The sequence below is a fragment of the Papio anubis genome, chromosome 2 (assembly GCF_008728515.1).
Source record: "Papio anubis isolate 15944 chromosome 2, Panubis1.0, whole genome shotgun sequence".
Classification (NCBI taxonomy): Eukaryota; Metazoa; Chordata; class Mammalia; order Primates; family Cercopithecidae; genus Papio; species Papio anubis.
Genome location: NC_044977.1, coordinates 91,562,000 through 91,584,159, shown reverse-complemented (window position 1 = coordinate 91,584,159; position 22,160 = coordinate 91,562,000). Strand labels below are relative to the sequence as shown.

The following is a 22,160-nucleotide window of genomic DNA, read 5'->3' as shown; positions in this document are numbered from 1 at the left end:
TACAGGCGCCCGCCACCACATCCAGCTGGTTTTTTGTAGTTTTTAGTAGAGACGGGGTTTTGTTTTGTTTTTTTTGAGACGGAGTCTCGCTCTGTCGCCCAGGCTGGAGTGCACTGGCTGGATCTCGGCTCACTGCAAGCTCCGCCTCCCGGGGTTCACGCCATTCTCCTGCCTCAGCCTCCCAAGTAGCTGGGACCACAGGCGCCCGCCACCTCGCCCGGCTAGTTTTTTGTATTTTTTAGTAGAGACAGGGTTTCACCGTGTTAGCCAGGATGGTCTCGATCTCCTGACCTCGTGATCCGCCCGTCTCGGCCTCCCAAAGTGCTGGGATTACAGGCTTGAGCCACCGCGCCTGGCCAGAGACGGGGTTTCACCATGTTAGCCAGGATGGTCTCGATCTCCTGACCTCGTGATCCGCCCATCTCGGCCTCCCAAAGTGCTGGGATTACAGGCTTGAGCCACTGCACCCAGCCACCCAGCTAATTTTTTGTAGTTTTAGTAAACACAGGGTTTCACCATGTTGGCCAGGCTGGTGTCATCACCAGTCATCACTTGAGAACTCCTGATCTCAAGTGATTCACCCTCCTCGACCTCCCAAAGTGCTGGGATTACAGGCATGAGCCACTGCGCAGAGCCTGCACCAGCACCAGCACCATTTGTTGAAAAGATTATTCTCTCTGCTTTCTCCATTGAATTTCCCTTCTCCTTTGTCAATGACAAACTTACTATATTTGTGTGTCTCTATTTCCAGGTTTTCTATTCTGTAACATTGATCTGTCTATTCCTTTGCCAAAAACCTGTACACAAATGTTTAAGCAGCTTTATTCATAATTGCTAAAACTTGGAAGCAACCAAGATAAGATGTCCTTCAATAGGTGAATGAGTAAACAAACTGTGGTACATCCATACAATGGAGTATTATTCAGTGAGAAAAAGAAACAATCTATCAAGCCACAAAAAGACACACAGGAATCTTTTTTTTTTTTGAGACAGAGTCTTGGAGTCTCGCTCTATCACCCAGGCTGGAGTGCAGTGGTGTGATCTCAGCTCACTGCAAACTCCGCCTCCCGGGTTCACGCCATTCTCCTGCCTCAGCCTCCCAAGCAGCTGGGACTACAGGCACCCACCACCACGCCTGGCTAATTTGTTGTAGTTTTTAGTAGAGACAGGGTTTCACCATGTTAGCCAGGGTGGTCTCCATCTCCCGACCTCATGCTCCACCTGCCTTGGCCTCCCAAAGTGCTGGGACTACAGGCATGAGCCACCGTGCCCAGCCAAAGACACACAGGAATCTTAAAGGCATATTGGAAAGTGAAAGGAGTAAATCTGAAAAGGCCACATGCCGAATTATTCCAAATGTACGATATTCTAGAAAAGGAAAACTATGAAAATAGTAAAAACATCAGTGGTTCCCAGTGTATCTGGGGGAGGGAGGGATAAACAGGTGAGAAGGTTTTTGTTTTTTATTTTTGAGACGGAGTCTTCCTCTATCACCAGGCTGGAGTGCAGTGGCACAATCTTGGCTCACCATAACCTCCGAATCCCTGGTTCAAGCAATTCTCCTATCTCAGCCTCCCGTGTAGCTGGGATTACAGGCGCCTGCCAACACACCCAGCTAATTTTTGTATTTTTAATAGAGATAGTGTTTCACCGTGTTGGCCAGGCTGGTTTTGAACTCCCAATGTTCAGTGATCAGTCCATCTCTGCCTCCCAAAGTGCTGGGATTACAGGCGTGAGCCACCATGTCCAGCCCAGAAGAGGTATTTTTTAGGGCAGTGAAACATTCTATAAGACATCATGATGGTGATACATGTCATCATACATTTATCAAAACTCGGAATGTACAGCAGATACAGAATGTAAACCAGAATGTACAACACAATAATATAGTTCATAGCACTATGAACTATAGTTAACAATAATGTATCAATATTGGTTTATCAATTGTAACAAATGTACCACACTAATGCAACATGTTACTGATAGGAGAAACTGCGTGTGAGGGTATACACTTAAGGAGTTATATGGAAATTCTCTATACTTATTGCTAAATTTTTCTGGAAACCTAAAAGTACTCTAAAAAACAAAGTCTAGGCCAGGCACGGTGGCTCGCGCCTGTAATCCCAGCACTTTGGGAGGCCAAGGCGGGTGGATCACAAGGTCAGGAGATCGAGACCATCCTGGCTAACACGGTGAAACTCCATCTCTACTAAAAATAAATTTAAAAAATTAGCCTGGCGTGGTGGCAGGCGCCTGTAGTCCCAGCTACTCGGGAGGCTGAGGCAGGAGAATGGCGTGAACTCAGGTGGTGGAGCTTGCTGTGAGCCAAGATTGCGCCACTGCACTCCAGCCTAGATGACAGAGCAAGACTCCATCTCAAAAAAAAAAAAGTCTATTAGTTGACGGTGGTGGCTCATGCCTGTAATTCCAGCACTTGGGAGAGGCCGACGTGGGCGGATCACCTGAGGTCAAGAGTTCGAGACCACCCTGACCAATATGATGAAACCCCGTCTCTACTAAAAATACAAAAATTAGCCGGGTGTGGTGGTATGCCCCTGTAATCCCAGCTACTTGGGAGGCTGGGATAGGAGAATCACTTGAACCCGGGAGGCGGATGCTGCAGTAAGCCAAGATCGCACCATTGCACTCCAGCCTGGGCAACAAGAGCGAAACTCCGTCTCAAAACAAAAAAGTCTATTAAAAACAAAAATAGACCAGGCACAGTGGCTCACGCCTGTAATCCCAGCACTTTGGGAGGCCGAGGCGGGCAGATCACAAAGTCAGGAGTTTGAGACCAGCCTGGCCAACATGGCAAAACCCTGCCTCTACTAAAAATACAAAAATTAGCTGGGCATGATGGCACATGCCTGTAATCCCAGCTACTCGGGAGGCTGAGGTAGGAGAACTGCCTGAACTGGGACCCAGGAGGCGGAGGCTGCAGTGCGCCAAGATCATGGCACTGCACTCCATCCTGGGCTACAGAGCAAGACTGTATCAGACAAAACAAAACAAAACAAAACAAAAATACCTGAGCATGGTAGCGCATGCCTATAGCTCCAGCTACTCAGGAGGCTAAGGCAGGAGGATCGCTTGAGCTCAGGAGTTTGAGGTCCATCTCAGCAACATACCAAGACCATGTTTTTTTTAAGAACAAACAAAGAAAAGCACTGAATAACCTATGCTTTTGTTCCAACAGAATATGCTGTCCAGAAGACTGCCTGTGAGTAAAGCAAAAATTATGCTCTACAGATAAAACTGTCCACAATTCTTAATTGTTATTCTAACTTTAATCAATACATTTTAATAGAAAAAAAAAAGATAGTAACTATCCCACTAGTTCTGCTTGTTCCTGTGTCCTTCCCACACTGGGACCAGCAAGGTTCTCTGGTGAGCAGTGCCTCTTCCCTATCAGGGCAAGTAGCACAGTGGCCAATGCTGCTGCAGTCTGGGATTTATATCCCCCTCACTCACATGCTTTTCACAGCCAACCACAGAAGCTGTTGATCTTTCTTAAATCCAGGTGGGAAAGATATCCAAGGACAAGGGAGACTCTTACCAAGTGGAGTGACCCGGGGCTGAACATCCTTCAGAACTTCATGTAGCCACTCCGTGAACCGAACATAATAAAGATCGGAGAAAATGTCATCTACCCTTCCATTTTCAAAAAGATACTAAAAGAAAAACAATTAATAGAAGTTATTGGTAGTCTCCTGAACAAGGCTTTCAGGGGAAATAAATATATTTTTCTACCAGTACTACTATCCTTCCCTACCCATTCACACCTCAACAAACTAAGGCACCAGCATGTGACACTTCCATAGTACGCTTAAGCTCATGTGACTGATTCTCATGACATTCTTGAGAGTTCGGTAAATAAGGCAGATGTTGTGAATGGTATTTCACCCAAGAAAGGCATTGTTTTGTGTTAGCAAAAATCATGAATAGGCTCTAGGGTCAGTCTTCCATTAGATATTGTGTAAGTTAAATAACATGTGCAAGTCTTTTAATTTCTGGGGTTCAGTTTCCTTGCCTGTAAATGGAGATGATGGTATCTGCCTTCCAGGACTGGGGAGAGCACAGAATGAAAGCATGTAAAGCAATTCACACAGTACTTAGGTTAGGACCACCGAGAGAGGAAAAAACTAGGAGGCAGACATGTCTCAAGACTAGGCCAACAGAATGAGTCCCAACCAGTAAGCCCTACTCTACTATACTGTGATTTCTCCTCAAAAGCCTTCAAGCACTAAAATATCCACCTCTGCTCCCTTGAACTGCCAGTCTGCAAATTTCCGTTATGCTTCACCACAGATGTCCTGAAAACGTAACTATATTGGTATATTATTCTAGCTAGACTCCTTCAAATAAGTATTTAGTGTTAATGCAGGGAACAATGAGAAGGAAAGTTCTATGCTGGCACAAGACTTTGTTTTGAATAAATTACTTTCATGAAAATCAGGTTTACTTTAACAAAAAGAAAAGTGTTACATAAATGCTCTGTGAATTACACACAAAAAAAGGTCAAGGTAATTACCAATAATATAACAGAAGTTTCTCTAGGTAGTAGGATGATGAATAATGTTTGTTTTCCTATTTTATTATTAATTTTATGCATTTATTTTTTAAGAGGCAAGGTCTTGCTTTGCAGCCCAGACTGAATGAAGTGCAATGGCACAATCATAGCTGACTGTAGCCTCGAACTGCTGAGCTCAAGCAATTCTCCTGCCTCAGCCTCCCAAACAGCTGGGACTACAGGTGTGCACCACCACACCCGGCTAATTTTTTTCTTTTCATTTTTGAGACAGGGTCTCACTCTGTCACCCAGGCTGGAGTGTAGTGGCATAATCATGACTCACTACAGCCCCAACCTCTGGGGCTTAAGCAATCCTCCCACCTCAGCCTCCCAAGCAGCTGGGACTACAGGCACGCACTACCATACCCAGCTAATTTTTTGTAGAGATGGGGTTTCACTATGTTGCCTAGGCTGGTCTCAAACTCCTGCGGCTCAAGCGATCCTCCTGCCTGAGCCTCCCAAAGTTCTGGGATTACAGGTGTGAGACATCTCGCTTGGCTCTTATTTTTTTTCTTTTTTTTTTTGAGACGGAGTCTCGCTCTGTTGCCCAGGCTGGAGTGCAGTAGCCGGATCTCAGCTCACTGCAAGCTCCACCTCCTGGGTTTATGCCATTCTCCTGCCTCAGCCTCCCGAGTAGCTGGGACTACAGGCGCTCGCCACCTCGCCCGGCTAGATTTTTGTATTTTTTAGTAGAGACGGGGTTTCACCGTGTTTGCCAGGATGGTCTCGAACTCCTGACCTCGTGATCCGCCCATCTCGGCCTCCCAAGGTGCTGGGATTACAGGCTTGAGCCACCATGCCCGACCTCTTTTTTTTTTTTTTTAAATTTTTGAGGCAGAGTCTCGCTCTGTCACCCAGGCTGGAGTGCAATGCTGTGATCTCAGCTCACTGCAACCTCTATCTCCCGGGTTCAAGCGATTATCATGCCTCAGCCTCCCAAGTAGCAGGGATTATAGGCGTACACCACCACACCTGGCGAATTTTTGTATTTTTAGTGGATAGGGGTTTCACCATGTTGGCCGGGCTGGTCATCTTCAACTCCTGACCTCAAGTGATCCACCTGCCTCGGCTTCCCAAAGTGCTGGGATTACAGGCGTGAGCCACCAGCGCCCGGCCCCGGCTCTTATTTTCTAAAGTGAACATGTAGGTTTTTAAAACTTAAAAAAATGTGCATTTTAAAACTCATTATATACCTGAAAGAGAACTTCCTTATTTTAACTTCTTGTTTGTCATTTTATTAACTAAACTAGCAAACATCCAACAGGAACACAGCTCAAACATGTTCTCATGAAGATCTGTTTCCTACCTTTTGAATACACAGGAAAATATAGTAGAGCACATCTGGGTCATAGGGTTCACCTTCTCCATTTCGAGCTTCCCGTGTCATTAGACAGAGCCCATAATTCAACTCTGCCACAGCAGAGGAGATGAGATCTTCCTGGAATCGCAGCAGTTGGCGCCCTGCAACGAAAGCCCCAAAGATGAATGGAGGTCCTGGCAACCCAGGACGAATAGAGGTCCTGGGGGTCCATATCTGGAAGGCTCAGAACACATACTGCCCATGAGGGTGCTGGGACAGAAATGGTCACTTGTATCTACTGTAATGTTTCACGCCTGTAATGTCAGAACTGGCCTATCATGTGAGTATATGAGCCTAATGCCAAGAAAGAAGGGCTTGAGTGAGTGCCTACTACCTGGTTCCCATTTCCTCCCAGAAGCCACTGTGTTCAGGTCTGGTAGGGTCAACTCCTGAAACCCGTATGTCTAAAAATGCCTGGTTTTGCGCAAACTCCACACATCCTGCTTATTATGTACACAGGGTCAGTACTGCTTGTTGCTAGGACTGAATTCAACATACTATTACAGATGTTGCTCTCTTTTCCCCCAGATAGGGGATACCACTTTTCTGCCATTTTGTCCTCCTGTTACTTCAGTACCACTGCATTTTAGACAGAGCCCACTCTTCTTCCCAGACACTCACTCCCAATGGGTGCCAATCTGTTCTGAGCATCCTTCTCTAATTCAGCATTCTTGGTCTGGGCCCAGTTTTTCCATACTTCAAGCCCTTCTTCTGGCTTCAAAGAATTTGGAAGCAGAAGTTCTGGGGAAGGCTGTGGCTGTGACTGTGGTTCAACTTCAGCAACCTGGACAGTTTGAGCCTATAGGAAAGAAACCATGAAAATGTGTCAATAGTGTTTTATATTAGATCCTTCAGCAAAATTGCCAGAAAATTGTTAAGTGTAGTTCATTTATTTAAGAAAATATTTCTCTACTCCTTGCTGTCCTACTTTTAAGAAGCTTTGCAGTTCTACCTCCTGCCCCAGGGACAGCAAAAGCAGCACTGCAACTGGGCTAGTGCAGTGATTCTCAGCTTTGGCTGCACTTTTAAATGTTTTTTTTTTTTAGACGGAGTTTCGCTCTAGTCACTCAGGCTGGAGTGCAATGGCGCAATCTCGGCTCACTGCAATGTCCGCCTTCCGGGTTCAAGTGATTCTCCTGCCTCAGCCTCCCGAGTACCTGGGATTACAGGCATGCACCACCACGGCCAGCTAATTTTATAATTTTAGTCGAGACAGGGTTTCATCATGTTGGTCAGGCTGGTCTTGAACTCCCGTCCTCAGGTGATCTGCCCGCCTCGGCCTCCCAAAGTGCTGAGATTACAGGCGTGAACCACCGTGCCCGGTCAAATCTTTTATTTAAAAACACTAATAGCCAGACTTACTCCAGAATCTCTCTGAGGGGGAGCAAAGTATCAATCGTATAAAAACTCCTCAAGTAGATTGCGCCACTGCACTCCAGCCTGGTGACAGAGCGAGACTCTGTCTCGGAAAAATAAAAAACAAAACAAAACAAAACAAAAGAACTCCTCGAGTAAAAAAGTAATTCTAATGTTTGGTCACCGCTGAGAACTACTGGCTCAAAGCACTGCTTCCACAGTCTTTTTCTTTTTTTTTTTTTTTTTTTTTTTTTTTGAGATCTTCACTCTGGCCGCCCAGGCTGGGGGTCTGGCTCAGCCTCCCATCTCGGCTCACTGCAAGCTCCGCCTCCCGGGTTCGCGCCATTCTCCTGCCTCAGCCTCCCGAGTAGCTGGGACTACAGGCGCCCGCCACCGCGCCCGGCTAATTTTTTGTATTTTAGTAGAGACGGGGTTTCACCGTGTTAGCCAGGATGGTCTCGATCTTCTTTTTTTTTTTTGAGATGGAGTCTCGCTCCTGTAGTATAGGCTTGAGTGCAGTGGCACAATCTCAGCTCACTGTAACTTCCACCTCCCGGGTTCAAGCAATTCTCCTTCTTCAGCCTCCCGAGTAGCCGGGATTATAGGTGTGTGCCACCACACCTGGCTAATTTTTTTATTTTTAGTAGAGACGGAGTTTCTCCATGTTGGCCAGGCTGGTCTCGAACTCCTGACCTCAGGTGATCCACCTGCCTCAGCCTCCCAAAGTGCTAGGATTACAGGCGTGAGCCACTGCACCCGGCCCCCACAATCTTTAATGTGCAAACAAATCACTTGGGGATTATATCAAAATGTATATTGTGATTGAAAAGGGTGGGATCTGAGACTCAGCATTTCTTTTTTTTTTTTTTTTTGGCAGGGACAGAGTTTCGCTCTTGTTCTTTGGATGCTGGAGTGCAATGGCAGGATCTCGGCTCACCTCGACCTCTGTCTCCCAGGTTCAAGCGATTCTCCTGCCTCAGCCTCCCAACTAGCTAGAATTACAGGCATGTGCCACCACTCCTGGCTAATTTTGTATTTTTAGTAGAGATGGGGTTTCTCCAAGTTGGTCAGGCTGGTCTTGACTCCCAACTTTGCAATTTCCTACTTTTTGAAATTCTTTTTTTGAGCAAAGTCTTGCTCTGTCACCCAGACTAGAGAGCAGTGGCATGATCTTGGCTCACCACAACCTCGGCCTCCCAGGTTCAAGGCATTCTCCTGCCTCAGCCTCCCGAGTAGCTGGGATTATAGGTGTCTGCCATCATGCCTGGCTAATTTTTGTATTTTTAGTAGAGACGGGGTTTCACCATGTTGACCAAGCTGGTCTCAAACTCCTGACCTCAGGTGATCCGTCTGCCTTGGCCTCCCGAAATGTTAGGCTTACAGGCATGAGCCACCATGCCTGGGGAGATTCTAAAGAGATCCTTACACCCTAAAAAAATAAAATTCCAAGATTTTCCATTTTTTTAGTTTGGATTCTGATTTTGAAGGGCAAGAACTGAGTCACCACATGTTCAAAGAATGTGCTTGAGCTGGGTGAGGTGGCTCACACCTGTAATCCCAGCACTCTGGGAGGCCGAGGCAGGCAGATCACTTCAGGTCAGGAGTTGGAGACCAGCCTGGCCAACATGGTAAAACCCTGTCTCTACCAAAAATATAAAAAATTAGCCACCAGGTGAGGTAGCATGCGCCTGTAATCCCACCTACTTGGGAGGCTGAGGCAGGAGAATTGCTTGAACCTGAAAGGCAGAGGTTGCAGTGAGCCAAGATGGTGCCACTGCACTCCAGCCTGGGTCACAGAGCCAGACTCTTGTCTCAAAAAAAAAAAAAAGCCGGGCGCAGTGGCTCAAGCCTGTAATCCCAGCACTTTGGGAGGCCGAGGCGGGTGGATCACGAGGTCAGGAGATCGAGACCATCCTGGCTAACATGGTGAAACCCCGTCTCTACTAAAAATACAAAAAACTAGCCGGGCGTGGTGGCGGGCGCCTGTAGTCCCAGCTACTCGGAGGCTGAGGCAGGAGAATGGCGTGAACCTGAGAGGCGGAGCTTGCAGTGAGCCGAGATCGCGCCACTGCACTCCAGCCTGGGTGACACAGCGCAAGACTCTGTCTCAAAAAAAAAAAAAAAAAAAAAAAAAAAAAGAATGTGCTTGGATTCTCAAAGGTGCAATAAAACAGTAAGAAATCAATTCAAATCACCCAAAGCCCTAGTTTCGCTCACTCACTAATTCAAAAAACGTGTGCACAGCTTTGCATCAGGCCCAGAATACTGACATGTATTAAATTACAGTCTAGGGCAAAGAGCTGCTTCAATCTGCAGTGTTGTGAAGAAAATTATTGGCATCAGTTTTTCTCCTTAACTGCACTGGCTAATCCAATGATCACCACACACACAAAAAAAATTACTCAAACCATTTCTTTGAAACAGTTCCATGAACTGCCAACCATCATGCCCCTCTAAGACATCTAGCACAGACCAGGAGGGCAGCTGAGCTCAGGGCCAGAGGACCCAATAGCACCAGAAGCCTCTCAGTGAGCCACACAGATGTCCCCTCCTCCCCGCCACCCACAGGCCCAAGCCTCCCTTTACCTAGTCAATAAGTACTTTCTTAGCTCAGGAAGCAACCCATCTTTCCCCTACTCTGTTTTATTAAAAAGTTTGTCATGAATTACTGTCTTGCTCAAAGCCAAGTCTATAGCTGGGCCCAGACATTCTTGCCCTTTCTTCTACTTTTAACCTGAGGACTCATTCTCTGATTTCCATAGACCTTTGATCTGGATGCTGTATTCAGGGCTCCAATCACTATTCTGTCTACCCCAGAAATGAGCAATCTCTTCTTGGTGGCCTGTAGTAGCTGCTGCCACCACTACCAGCACTACCACCCTCCCTGTACTCCCCACTCGCATACACCTGAAATGAAAGGGTCAAATGCGATGGATGCTTTGGCCCTAACCTACCGGACCTTTCTGGCACATAAAAAAAATGTCACTTACAACATTGTCCTTTGCATTCTGCTTGGCTTCCTGTCACTCTCCTGGACCTCCCTCAGCCATCTGGCAGCTCTTTCTGTGTATGCTTTAGGTTTATCTCTGCCAGGCCCTTACGTGTTTGTTAACTATGGGACTACTCTATAGACCCACTTTCTAATTTCAACCACATGTTCTCCCTGGTGAGTCTCACCCACTTTTCCAGTTTGGATATCCGTATTTGTCAAAGTGACCGCTATGTACCTCCAAGCTAGAACCCTTACCGCCCCTACCCCCTGCTTAATATGCCCAGTGGGTACTATATATCTCCAACTGAACATCTCATAGCCACCTCCAACTAACATCTACAAAGTATTCATTATCTTCCCTGCCCAGATCTATTCTCCTGAGTTACCTCCCTCCCTCGTTCAATGGCAACACCATTTACCCAAACTGGAAATCCAGGAGTCTAGCTGAACAAGTAGGCAGTGGCCAGAGCATGGGAGGCAGTGCTTCTGTAGCAGGCCCCCTTTACTGTGTGCTTCCAACCACTAAATGTCATTTAACATTCCCAAGCATCTTCCAAAAATTCTTCCAAACGTGTCCAAATGTCTATTAGTGGATGGAGGAGGCAATAATGCAACCCAGCTTGAAAGTTACTCATACAGAGTATTGTACAATGTAGTGTAAATTTGTTCCTACACATAATGGGAGCCCTTGGAGAGTTTTAAGCTAGGAAGTGACATGATCTTACATTTTATGATTATTCTCATTGTTCTATGAAGAATAAATTGAAGAACAAGAATGGAAGCAAGTACTGGTGGCCTAGACTATAGTGGTGGCAGTGGAGATGATATAAGAGATTTTGAGAGGTGTGATGGTAGAAGCAACATGGCTTTTTTTTTTTTTTGAGACGGAGTCTCACTCTGTCGCCCAGGCTGGAGCGCAGTGGCCGGATCTCAGCTCACTGCAAGCTCCGCCTCCTGGGTTCACTCCATTCTCCTGCCTTAGCCTCCCGAGTAGCTGGGACTACAGGCGCCTGCCACCTCGCCTGGCTAGTTTTTTGTATTTTTTAGTAGAGACGGGGTTTCACCGTGTGTTAGCCAGGATGGTCTCGATCTCCTGACCTCGTGATCCGCCCGTCTCGGCCTCCCAAAGTGCTGGGATTACAGGCTTGAGCCACCGCGCCCAGCCAATGGCTTGTTAATGAACTGGCTGTGAGGAGCAAGGAGGCAGACACAAAGATGACTCCAAACCAGAAACAACTGGGTGGAGAGCAGCATCACTTTTTGAGACAGGGAAGTTTTTGACAGTTTTAGAAGTGGTGCCAATGAAGATCTGAGGCATTGTCAATAAATCCAAGTAAATGCTAAGTAGGCAGCTGAATATGTGGAAAAGGTTCCAGAGGAAGGTATGGCCGAGAGACTTGGACTTATGTGTCAATGCAGCACACGGATTAAGACGCAGGCTTCAGGACCAGCCCATCCAGGGTTGAATCTCAATTCTGCCACTTTTTTTTTTTTTTTCTGAGACAGAGTCTCGCTCTGTCGCCCAGGCTGGAGTGCAGTGGCACGATCTCCACTCATTGCAAGCTCTGCCTCCCGGGTTCATGCCATTCTCCTGCCTCAGCCTCCTGAGTAGCTGGGACTTCAGGTGCATACCACTACACCTGGCTAATTTTTTGTATTTTTAGTAGAGAGGGGGTTTCACTGTGTCAACCAGGATAGTCTCCTGACCTCGTGATCTGCCCGCCTCGGCCTCCCAGAGTGCTGGGATTACAAGCGTGAGCCACCGTGCCTGGCCTCACTTTTTTTTTGAGGCAGAGTCTTACTCTATCGCCCGGGCTGGAGTGCAGTGGCACGATCTTGGCTCACTGCAACCTCTGCCTCCTGGGTTCAGGCAATTCTGTGCCTTAGCCTCCCAGGTAGCTGGGATTATACTTGCCAACCACCACGTCTGGTTAATTTTTTGTTTTTGTATTTTTAGTAGAGATGGGGTTTCACCATCTTGGCCAGGCTGGTCTTTTAACTCCTGACCTCGTGATCCACCCGCCTCTGGCCTCCAAAAGTGCTGGGATTATAGGTGTGAGCCACCACGCCTGGCCACTTCTGCCACTTTTTAAGCATGGCTTTGGCCTTGTCACTTAATCTCTTTGCCTGAGTTTCCTCATCTGTAAAATAGAGATATTAGTACAAACTTCGTAAATTTAATGTGAAAATTAGAAGAATATGTTAAATATCAAGAACAGTAGTACTGGCAGATAGTACCAGTGATTATCATCTTCAGCAGCAGCAAGAATCATCTGGAGATGCTGGAAACCATGGCAATGGAAAGAAATCCCTTAGGGAGAAGAGGGCCAAGTACTGAACCCTAAGGAACATCAACATGTATGATTCAGAGACAGGAAAAGGCACCAGTAAGTTTCCTGGGAATAAAGAAGACTCAGATGGGTAGGAGGAAAATCAGGAATGTGTAATAACATGCAAGTCTAAAGAAAAAGAGTCTCGGCCGGGCGCGGTGGCTCACGCCTGTAATCCCAGCACTTTGGGAGGCCGAGGCGGGTGGATCACGAGGTCAGGAGATTGAGACCATCTTGGTTAACACGGTGAAATTCCATCTCTACCAAAAATACAAAAAATTAGCCGGGCATGGTGGCGGGCGCCTGTAGTCGCAGCTACTCGGGAGGCTGAGGCAGCAAAATGGCGTGAACCCGGGAGGTGGAGCTTGCAGTGAGCCAAGACAGAGCCACTGCACTTCAGCCCGGGAGACAGAGCGAGACTCCATCTCAAAGAAAAAAAAAAAAAAGACTCAATAATGGGCTGCTGTGTTGTGTGTTGCTGTAGGATAAATACATACTTGCTGGTCTGAACTGGCTGTAGGGGGGTCACTGCTGACCTTGACAAGAACAGATTTAGTCATGAGTTGAAGGGAAAATTTTACAGTGTCTGGAGCCCAGGTTGTGTAGATAATGCTTTTTGAGAGTGCTGGGAATAAAGTAGAACAGAGAAATGGGGCAATAGATGGAGGTGGGTGTGAGGAAGTCAGATTTCACCATATATCTGGTTTTAAAGACAGGAGATATAAGAGCTTTTATAAAAGGTATGGACCTGTGGCAGATGAAGGAACACATTTTGTCACCAGCACCCCTTAGGGTTCAACTTGACTGTCTTCCGCACATGCTGTAAAGTGGTCCAAGGGTGGAAGAGACTGTCTTACTCATCTCTATTCCCCAGTTCCTAGCACAGAGCCTGCATAGGAGGACAGAGGGATATCTGTGGTATATATAGACAAACTCATCTTTCCCTTGGCATTTTTCCCTGAGGATGGAAAATTGGGATTCTTCACAATTTTTCTATTTCTGGTAATAATAACTTCATGTAAATCACTCTAAGACTTTCCCAAAACAGATACAGCCTCTGAAGAACACTGGCCCACTAAAATGAACTCCAGAAAGGATCTTCTCCTGCTGGAAGACCCAGACATGGAAATTATAAACAGAGACCACTAAGTACCAAATGAGGCACTGACCTGCAATTGGACCATCAGGTCCAGGAGAGCTAGGGGAGGCCTAATGGGCTCCATCTCTGTAAACAAAAGCTGAGCACAGAGACCTATTACAAATCTACTGGCTGGTTTCTCCTATATGCAGTCAATTCTACATACATCTGCTTGGTTCCTCCTGTTACCACGAATCTAGGAAATTCCTGATTTCCTATCACAGATTAGATCAAACTCAACTCTGCTTTGGGAAAACAACAACCCCACCCCCACCCCCACCCCCAACACTAACTCCATTCCCACAGTTCCCTTCTCAAGTTGCCTTAGGCCATGTCCCTTCTGTCCATCCTTGGTTCTGTATTCATGCTGTTCCATTCTTTTTTTTTTTTTTTGAGACGGAGTCTCGCTGTGTCGCCCAGGCTGGAGTGCAGTGGCACGATCTCGGCTCACTGCAAGCTCCACCTCCCGGGTTCACGCCATTCTCCCGCCTCAGCCTCCGAGTAGCTGGGACTACAGGCGCCCGCCACCACGCCCGGCTAGTTTTTTTTTTTTTTGTATTTTTAGTAGAGACGGGGTTTCACCATGTTAGCCAGGATGGTCTCGATCTCCTGACCTCGTGATCCACCCGCCTCGGCCTCCCAAAGTGCTGGGATTACAGGCTTGAGCCACCGCGCCCGGCCCATTCTTTTGTTTATCTAAACTATAAACCACAGTTCAACAGTTCAAGGCAGGGTACAGTGGCTCATGCCTGTAATCCCAGCACTCTGGGAGGCCAAGGCAGAGGATCACTTAAGGCCAGGAGTTCAAGAGCAACCTGGGCAACATAGTGAGACCCTGTCTCTACAAATATATATATACACATATACATACACACACACACACATATATGTATATATACACACACACACGTGTGTGTATGTGTGTGTGTGTGTGTGTATATGCCGAGTGTGGCAGTCTGCTTATAGTCCCAGCTACTTGGGAGGCTGAGGCGGGAGGATTTTATGAGCCCAGGAGTTTCAAGCTACAGTGAATTATGATCACTACCATACTCTTACCTGGGAAACAAAGCAACAAACTGTCTCAAAAATAAATAAACAAACTACAGTTCAAACCTCATTTTGTCCACAAAAACGCCTCTGTTGACTTTTTAACCTAGAATTTCTAAATTCCCAGTTTGTCTTTGTATGTCATAATTATTCTGCCTTATAAATAATTGAAAGGAAAAGAAACCATAAGTTCTTATTTTTGCAACTAGACTCTAAGTTGTACAAAGCAAAAAATCTTGTCTTGTTCTATTTCTGGGCCCAACAGCTAGATATTTAGCAGGTCTTTAACGATGCCACCTAGGATAATATGATGTTGCCTCTATGAAACCACCTGGTCAACCTTTGCTTAATCACTTACAGCCCATGTTTCCAAGTGCAGTTCCTTATCTAACTTGTTTGTGCCAGCTCCCACATACATATGTACTCCCAGGAGCCTATGATCACTGAGGCACAGAACCTTCATCAGTCCCGTAAGACCAGAGGCGCTATATCCCACTCTAACGGGACCAGATATTTCACCAATCGGTTCTCTTTTAGACAGGGTCTCACTCTGTTCTCTAGGCTGAAAAGCAGTAGCATGATCATAGTAGTATCAACCTCCCAGGCTCATGCAACCTTCGCATCTAAGCTGGGACCACAGGCGTGTGCCACCACACTAGACTATATTTTTTAATTTTTTGTAGAGATAGGGTCTTCCTATATTGCCCAGGCTGATCTCAAACTCCTAGGCTCAAGCATTCCTCCCACCTCAGCCTCCCAAACTGCTGGGATTATAGGCAACTGCCACTGCACCCAGCACTAATAGTTTTTTTGTGTGTTTGTTTTGAGACAAAGTCTTGCTCTGTTGCCCCAGGTTGGAGTGCAGTGGCACGATCTCAGCTCACTGCAACCTCTGCTTCCCGGGTTCCAGCAATTCTCCTGCTTCAGCCTCCCGTGTAGGATTACCTGGGATAACAGGTGTGTGCCACCACACCCAGCTAATTTTGTACTTTTAGTAGAGACAGGGTTATGCTGGCCAAGCTGATCTCAAACTCCTGGCCTCCAGTGATTCACCCACCTCGGCCTCCCAAAGTACATGCGTGAGCCACCGTGCCTGGCCCATATATATATATATATATATATTTTTTTTTTTTTTTTTTGACGGAGTTTTGCTCTTGTTGTCCAGGCTGGAGTGCAATGGTACAATCTTGGCTCACTGCAACCTCTGCCTCCTGGGTTCAAGTGATTCTCCTGCCTTAGCCTCCTGAGTAGCTGGGATTACAGGTGCCTGCCACCACGCCCAGCTAATTTTTGTATTTTTAGTAGAGATGGGGTTTCATCATATTGGCCAGGCTGGTATCGAACTGCTGACTTGCGATCCACCCGCCTCGGCCTCCCAAAGTGCTAGGATTATAGACGTGAGCCACCTTGCCCGGCTGCCCGTTTTCAAGTAACACAAAAACACTCTTGGGAGGTTCCACCGCATAGACGGCATATTCAAGCCTCCCAATGGTTATCACTTTTAACAGGCTCATTAACAGATATTTTAGCTTTTCTAATTCACCCACACTGTGTGCCCAAAGATGAAAAACAGAACGAACAATCTCACAGCCTCTCCAGTGATATTTGTAATCTATGTGATAAACTACAAGTGTTTCGCTAGAACCATTTACTTATGATACAAGGAAGCAGCACCTGGGACACACTTGAGGTATCCTATTCATCTACACCTATAACTTTACTCTTCCTGAGAAGAGATTACAAAGAAGTGTCCATGGTACTTAAACCCAAAATCTCTCCAAAACTCCAAAGCAATTCCTGGTCATCTCATTTACTTCCAGGTACCAGGATAAACCTTTTTTTCTGTTGCACTGCCTCAAGTGCTGTTTCTCCTCCTCTCCTCCCAAATACTAAATACTGTATCACTGTAAGAGTAACAGCAGTAAATAAGCCAGAGGTTGCCAGGCAAGCTCTTTGCGCACTGGGCCCCGAGGGACCAGGCTGCCTACCCTACTGATAAGTCTTCACTTACTGAACAAGTAACCTGGAGCTGCTGCTGCTGCTGCTGTGGTGGTGGTGTCTGTTCCTGGGGAGTTTGCTGCTGCGGCTGCTGTTGGGGGTCCCATATATGGACAGTTTGAGCCGTATTCTGGTAAGTGCCTGCCACAGCCTGCACAGCCACTGGAATGTGGATGTTGCCATTCATGAACTGTGCTGGAAAGAGAGAGTTTGCAAGGGTCTGCACTACCTCTTCATGGGAGTTTTTCACTACAGATGTGGTGCCCACCATCTTCTCCTTGTCATCCTCCAGCTTAACAGCTGCCAGGGCCGTGGGTGAGCCACTGACGTGAACTGCGTTGTAGGCTTCCTGGGGAATGGCAATGTGGGTAATGCTCTGCTGCTGAGGGTCCCCCCGGGGCTGGGCAGAATAAACAGGGATGGTCCAGGTTTCTCCTGTAGGGCTAGTAATGGTCCCAGTGGCACTGTACAGGTGGGCACTGTCTACTGTCAGTAAGTCTGGCCTCAAAGACACGTAACTCTGCTGCTGGCCCTGTGGAATGGCCAGCACGGTGGCCACCGGCTGCCCTGAGATGGCGTAGGACACAGTGATGGGCATGTCCACTTTGCGCTTCTTCACTGGCTGGAGGACACTGGCTGTGCCAACCCGCCGCTCCCCTTCCCGGGGTGAGCCCTGCTGGGATGGTGGTGGGGAAAGGGCACCCACGGTCTGGATTTGGATCTGCTGACCACCAGCAAGAGACTGGCCAGCCACCAGCTGAGCCTGGATTTGCTGATGTGGGATGTGCTCCTCCGGGATTTCTGCAGCCTGGATCTGCTGGGCCGCTTGCACGTGCTGCACCTGGATCTGAGCTGCTTGCAGCTGCGAGGGACTGGGACTCTGCAGAGACGGGGTCTGAATGGAGGGGGCTGCTGACTGTGGTGCCTGGCCTTGGATCTGCACCTGGACCTGGATGGGTTGCTCAGTAGGCTGGTGAACGGTGAGCTGTGGCGAGAGCTGCTGAGCCGAGACCTGTTGCGGAGACTGCTGTACCTGCACCTGGACCTGTAAGCAACAAGATTCATCAGTGAGTGAACCAGGCAGCACTGAAAATCCAGCATCCAAGGAAGGTAAAAAAAGAGATCCCAGACAGGGGCCCTGCACAATGTGAGAAAACACTGGCATACTCAAGGCTTCTGAGGACATAATACGTAAAACTAAATACAGAATTGTCCAGCAGCACATTACAATCATAGGGACATGTATCCACCCCAGAGAGCAAGCAAGACAATTAACTAGGGTCTAACAAGGAAGTATCAAAACTTTTTTTTTTTTTTAAAAGATGGACTTTCTCTGTTGCCCAGGCAGGAATGCAGTGGCGCAATCTCAGCTCACTACAACCTCTGCCTGCCAGGTTCAAGCGATTCTCCTGCCTCAGCTTCCAAGAGTAGCTGGGATTACAGATATGCTGGAGTCTATTATCAAAACTTTGTTTTGTTTTTTTTTTTTTTCCTCCAGACGAACTCTCACTCTGTCGCCCAGGCTGGAATGCAGTGGTGTGATCTCAGCTCACTCACTGCAACCTCCACCTCCCAGGTTCAAGCAATTCTTGAAGCCTCAGCCTCCCGAGTATCTGGGAGTACAGACATGTACCACCACATCCAGCTAATTTTTGTACTTTTAGTAGAGATGAGGTTTCACCATGTTGGCCAGGCTAATCTTGAACTCCTGACCTCAACTGCTCCACCCACCTTGGCCTCCCAAAGTGCTAGCATTGCAGGCGTGAGCCAAAACAGCCAACATTTTTATTTTCTTTGAGACAGAGTTTTGCTCTTGTTGCCCAGGCTGGAGGGCGATGGCATGATCCTGGCTCACCACAACCTCAACCTCCCGGGTCAAGCAATTCTCCTGCCTCAGTCTCCTGAGTAGATAGAATTACAGGCATGCATCATCACGCCCAGCTAATTTTGTATTTTTAGTAGAGACGGGATTTCACCATGTTGGTCAGGCTGGTCTCGAACTACAGACCTCAGGTGATCTGCCCGTCTTGGCCTCCAAAAGTGCTGGGATTACAGGCGTGAGCCACCACGGCCGGCATTTAAAAATTTTTTTTGAAACAGAGTTTCATTCTTGTTGCCCAGGCTGGAGTGCAATAATGCGATCTCAGCTCACCGCAACCTCCATCTCACAGATTCAAGCAATTCTCTTGCCTCGGCATCCTGGGTAGCTAGGATTACAGGTGCCCACCACCATGCCCAGCTAATTTTTCTATTTTTACTAGAGACGGGGTTTTGCCATTTAGCCAGGCTGGTCTCGAACTCCTGCCCTCAGACTATCTAACCTCCTTGGCCTCCCAAAATGCTGGGATTACAGGCGTGAGCCACCACAAGGGGCCCTTTTTTCCTCTAAAGACAGGGTCTTGCTCTGTTGCCCAGGCTAGAGTACTGTGGTAAGATGATAGGCCACTTTAAACTTCAAACTCCTCAAGTGATTCTCCCACCTCAGCCTGCTAAATAGTAAATAGCTAGGACTACAGGTACACCACCGCCACACCCAGCTAAATTTTTTTTTTTTTTTTTTTTGAGATGGAGTCTCACTCTGTTGCCCGGGCTGGAGTGCAGTGGCCGGATCTCAGCTCACTGCAAGCTCTGCCTCCCGGGTTTATGCCATTCTCCTGCCTCAGCCTCCCGAGTAGCTGGGACTACAGGCACCCGCCACCTCGCCCGGCTAGTTTTTTGTATTTGTTTAGTAGAGACGGGGTTTCGCCATGTTAGCCAGGATGGTCTCGATCTCCCGACCTCGTGATCCGCCCGTCTCGGCCTCCCAAAGTGCTGGGATTACAGGCTTGAGCCACCATGCCCGGCCAATTTTTTGTTTTTTTTGAGACAGTCTCACTCTGTCACCAGGCTGGAGTGCAGTGGTGTGATCTCGGCTCATTGCAAGCTCCCCCTCCCGGGTTCAAGCTATTCTCCTGCCTCAGCCTCCTGAGTAGCTGGGACTACAGACGTGTGCCACCATGCCCAGCTAATTTTTGTATGTTTAGTAGAGCTGGGGTTTCACCATGTTGGCCAGAATCGTCTTGATCTCTTGATCTTGTGATCCGCTCGCCTTGGCCTCCCGAAGTGCTGGGAGTACAGGCTTAAGCCACCATGACTGGCCATTTTTTTTTTTCTTTTCTGCTTTGAGATGGAGTTTTGCTCTTGTTCCCCAGGCTGGAGTGATATGGTAGTCGCAGCTGCATCCCGGGTTCAAGCTATTCTCTGGCCTTAGCCTCCCAAGTAGCTGAGATTACATGTGTACATGAGCCCCACACCCAGCTGAGATTTTTCTTTTTTTGAGACAGAGTCTTATTCTGTCGCCCAGGCTGGAGTACAGTGGTGCGATCTCAGCTCAATGCAACCTTCACCTCCCAGGTTCAAGTGATTCTCCTGCCTCAGCCTCCCGAGTAGCTGGGACTACCAGCATGTGCCACCACACCCAGCTGATTTTTTGTATTTTTAGTAGAGATGGCGTTTCACTTGTTAGCCAGGATGCTCTTGGTCTCCTGACCTCATTATCCGCCCACCTCCCAAAGTGCTGGGATTACAGGCATGAGCCACCACGCCCAGATCTAATTTTTTTTGTTTTGTTTTGTTTTGTTTTTGAGACTGAGTCTCGCTCTGTCACCCAGGCTGGAGTGCAGTGGTGCAATCTCGGCTCACTGCAAGCTCCGCCTCCCAGGTTCATGCCATTCTCCTGCCTCAGTCTCTCGAGTAGCTGGGACCACAGGCGCCCACCACCACGACCGGCTAATTTTTTGTATTTTTAGTAGAGACGGGGTCTCACCGTGTTAGCTAGGATGGTCTCGATCTCCTGATCTCGTGATCCACCCTCCTCAGCCTCCCAAAGTGCTGGGATTACAGTCGTGAGCCACTGCGCCCAGCCCTAATTTTTGTATTTTTAGTAGAGACAGGGGTTTCACCATGTTGGCCACGCTGGTCCCAAACTTCTGACCTCAGGTGATCCACCAGCCTCGGCCTCCCAAAGTGTTGGAATTACAGCCATGAGCTGCCCAGCCCCCAGCCTGATTTTTTGGACAGGAGTCCCCAACCCCGGGGCCAAGAACTAGTATTGGTTCGTGGGCGGAACGATACAGCACAGAGGTAAGCAGCAAGTGAGCATTACTGACTGAGCTCCACCTGTCAGATCAATGGTGGCATTAGATTCTTGTAGGAGCACAAACCCTGTTGTGAACTGCAAATGTGAGGGGATCTAGGCTGCATGTTCCTTATTAGAATCTAATACCTAGCCAGGCGCAGTGGCTCATGCCTGTAATCCCAGCACTTAGGGAGGCAGAGGAGGGCAGATCACTTGAGGGCAGGAGTTCAAGACCAGCCTGGCCAACATGGTGAAACTCCATCTCAACTTCTTTTAAAAATACAAAAAATTAGCCAGCCATGGTGGTGCATGCCTGTAATCCCAGTTACCCGGGAGACTGAGGCAGGAGAAGAGCTTCAACTCAGGAGGTGGAGGTTGAAGTGAGCAGACAGAGCACCACTGCGTCACAGCCTGGACAACAGAGTGAGCCTCCGTCTTTAAAAACAAAACAAAACAAAACAAAAAACTAATGCTTAATGATGCGAGGTGAAAGGTTTCATCCCAAACCACCCCCTATCAATGTCTGTGGAAAACTGTCTTCCACAAAACGAGTACCTGGTGCCAAAAAAGGTTGGGGACCACTGCTTTAGAGTGCTTACTTAACATATGTTTGCTTTAATGGGAAAGGCATTTAAATAAACAGAATCCCAATAATTTAATCTGAGCAATATTACCATAACCTGGATGACAAGTTTCTGATAACAATGCAGTTACTATCTTATTATGTCAGCATGCAATGTTTTAAAAACAGCTTTAACCATCAGACACATAGATAAATTACCCTAATCACAGGTAGGAATTAGAAAGGTAGAAAACAAGAAGGCAGAAAATGAGGCCAGGCACAGTTGCTCATGCCTATAATCCCAGTGCTTTGGGAGGCTGAGACAGGTGGATTCCTTGAGCCCAGGAAACTGAGACCAGCCTGGATAACATGGCAAAACCCCATCTCCACTAAAAATACAAAAGTTAGCTGGTGTGGTGGCGTGTGTCTGTGGTCCCAGTTACTCGGGAAGCTGAGGTGGGAGAATCGCTTGAACCCAGGAGGCAGAGATTGCAGTGAAGTATGATTATGTCACTGTATTCCAGCCTGGGAAACAGAAACCCTAACACTAAAAAAATAAAAAAAGAAGGCAGAAAATGAGAATGAGGGGCTCTATCTAATAACAGCAAACACATGACAAAAGATAACCAAAGATGAAACTGCATAGCCACATGCAAAACATGTGCCTGGCCTGAATTATACATTTCAAAT

General features: G+C 47.5%; 1 protein-coding gene across 4 annotated transcripts in view; it reads right to left on the bottom strand.

Moving 5' to 3' along the window:
• Nucleotides 1-22,160, bottom strand: part of QRICH1 (glutamine rich 1) — a 67,113-nt gene that overhangs the window by 12,746 nt on the left and 32,207 nt on the right. For all 4 annotated transcript variants that reach the window (XM_031663349.1, XM_031663352.1, XM_031663350.1 and 1 more), the window contains 4 exons: nt 16,805-17,836; nt 6,552-6,729; nt 5,877-6,031; nt 3,557-3,671 (listed from right to left, as the gene is read on the bottom strand). In XM_031663349.1, coding sequence (XP_031519209.1) covers nt 3,557-3,671; nt 5,877-6,031; nt 6,552-6,729; nt 16,805-17,836 — 1,480 coding nt within the window. The remainder of the gene's footprint in view (nt 1-3,556; nt 3,672-5,876; nt 6,032-6,551; nt 6,730-16,804; nt 17,837-22,160) is intronic.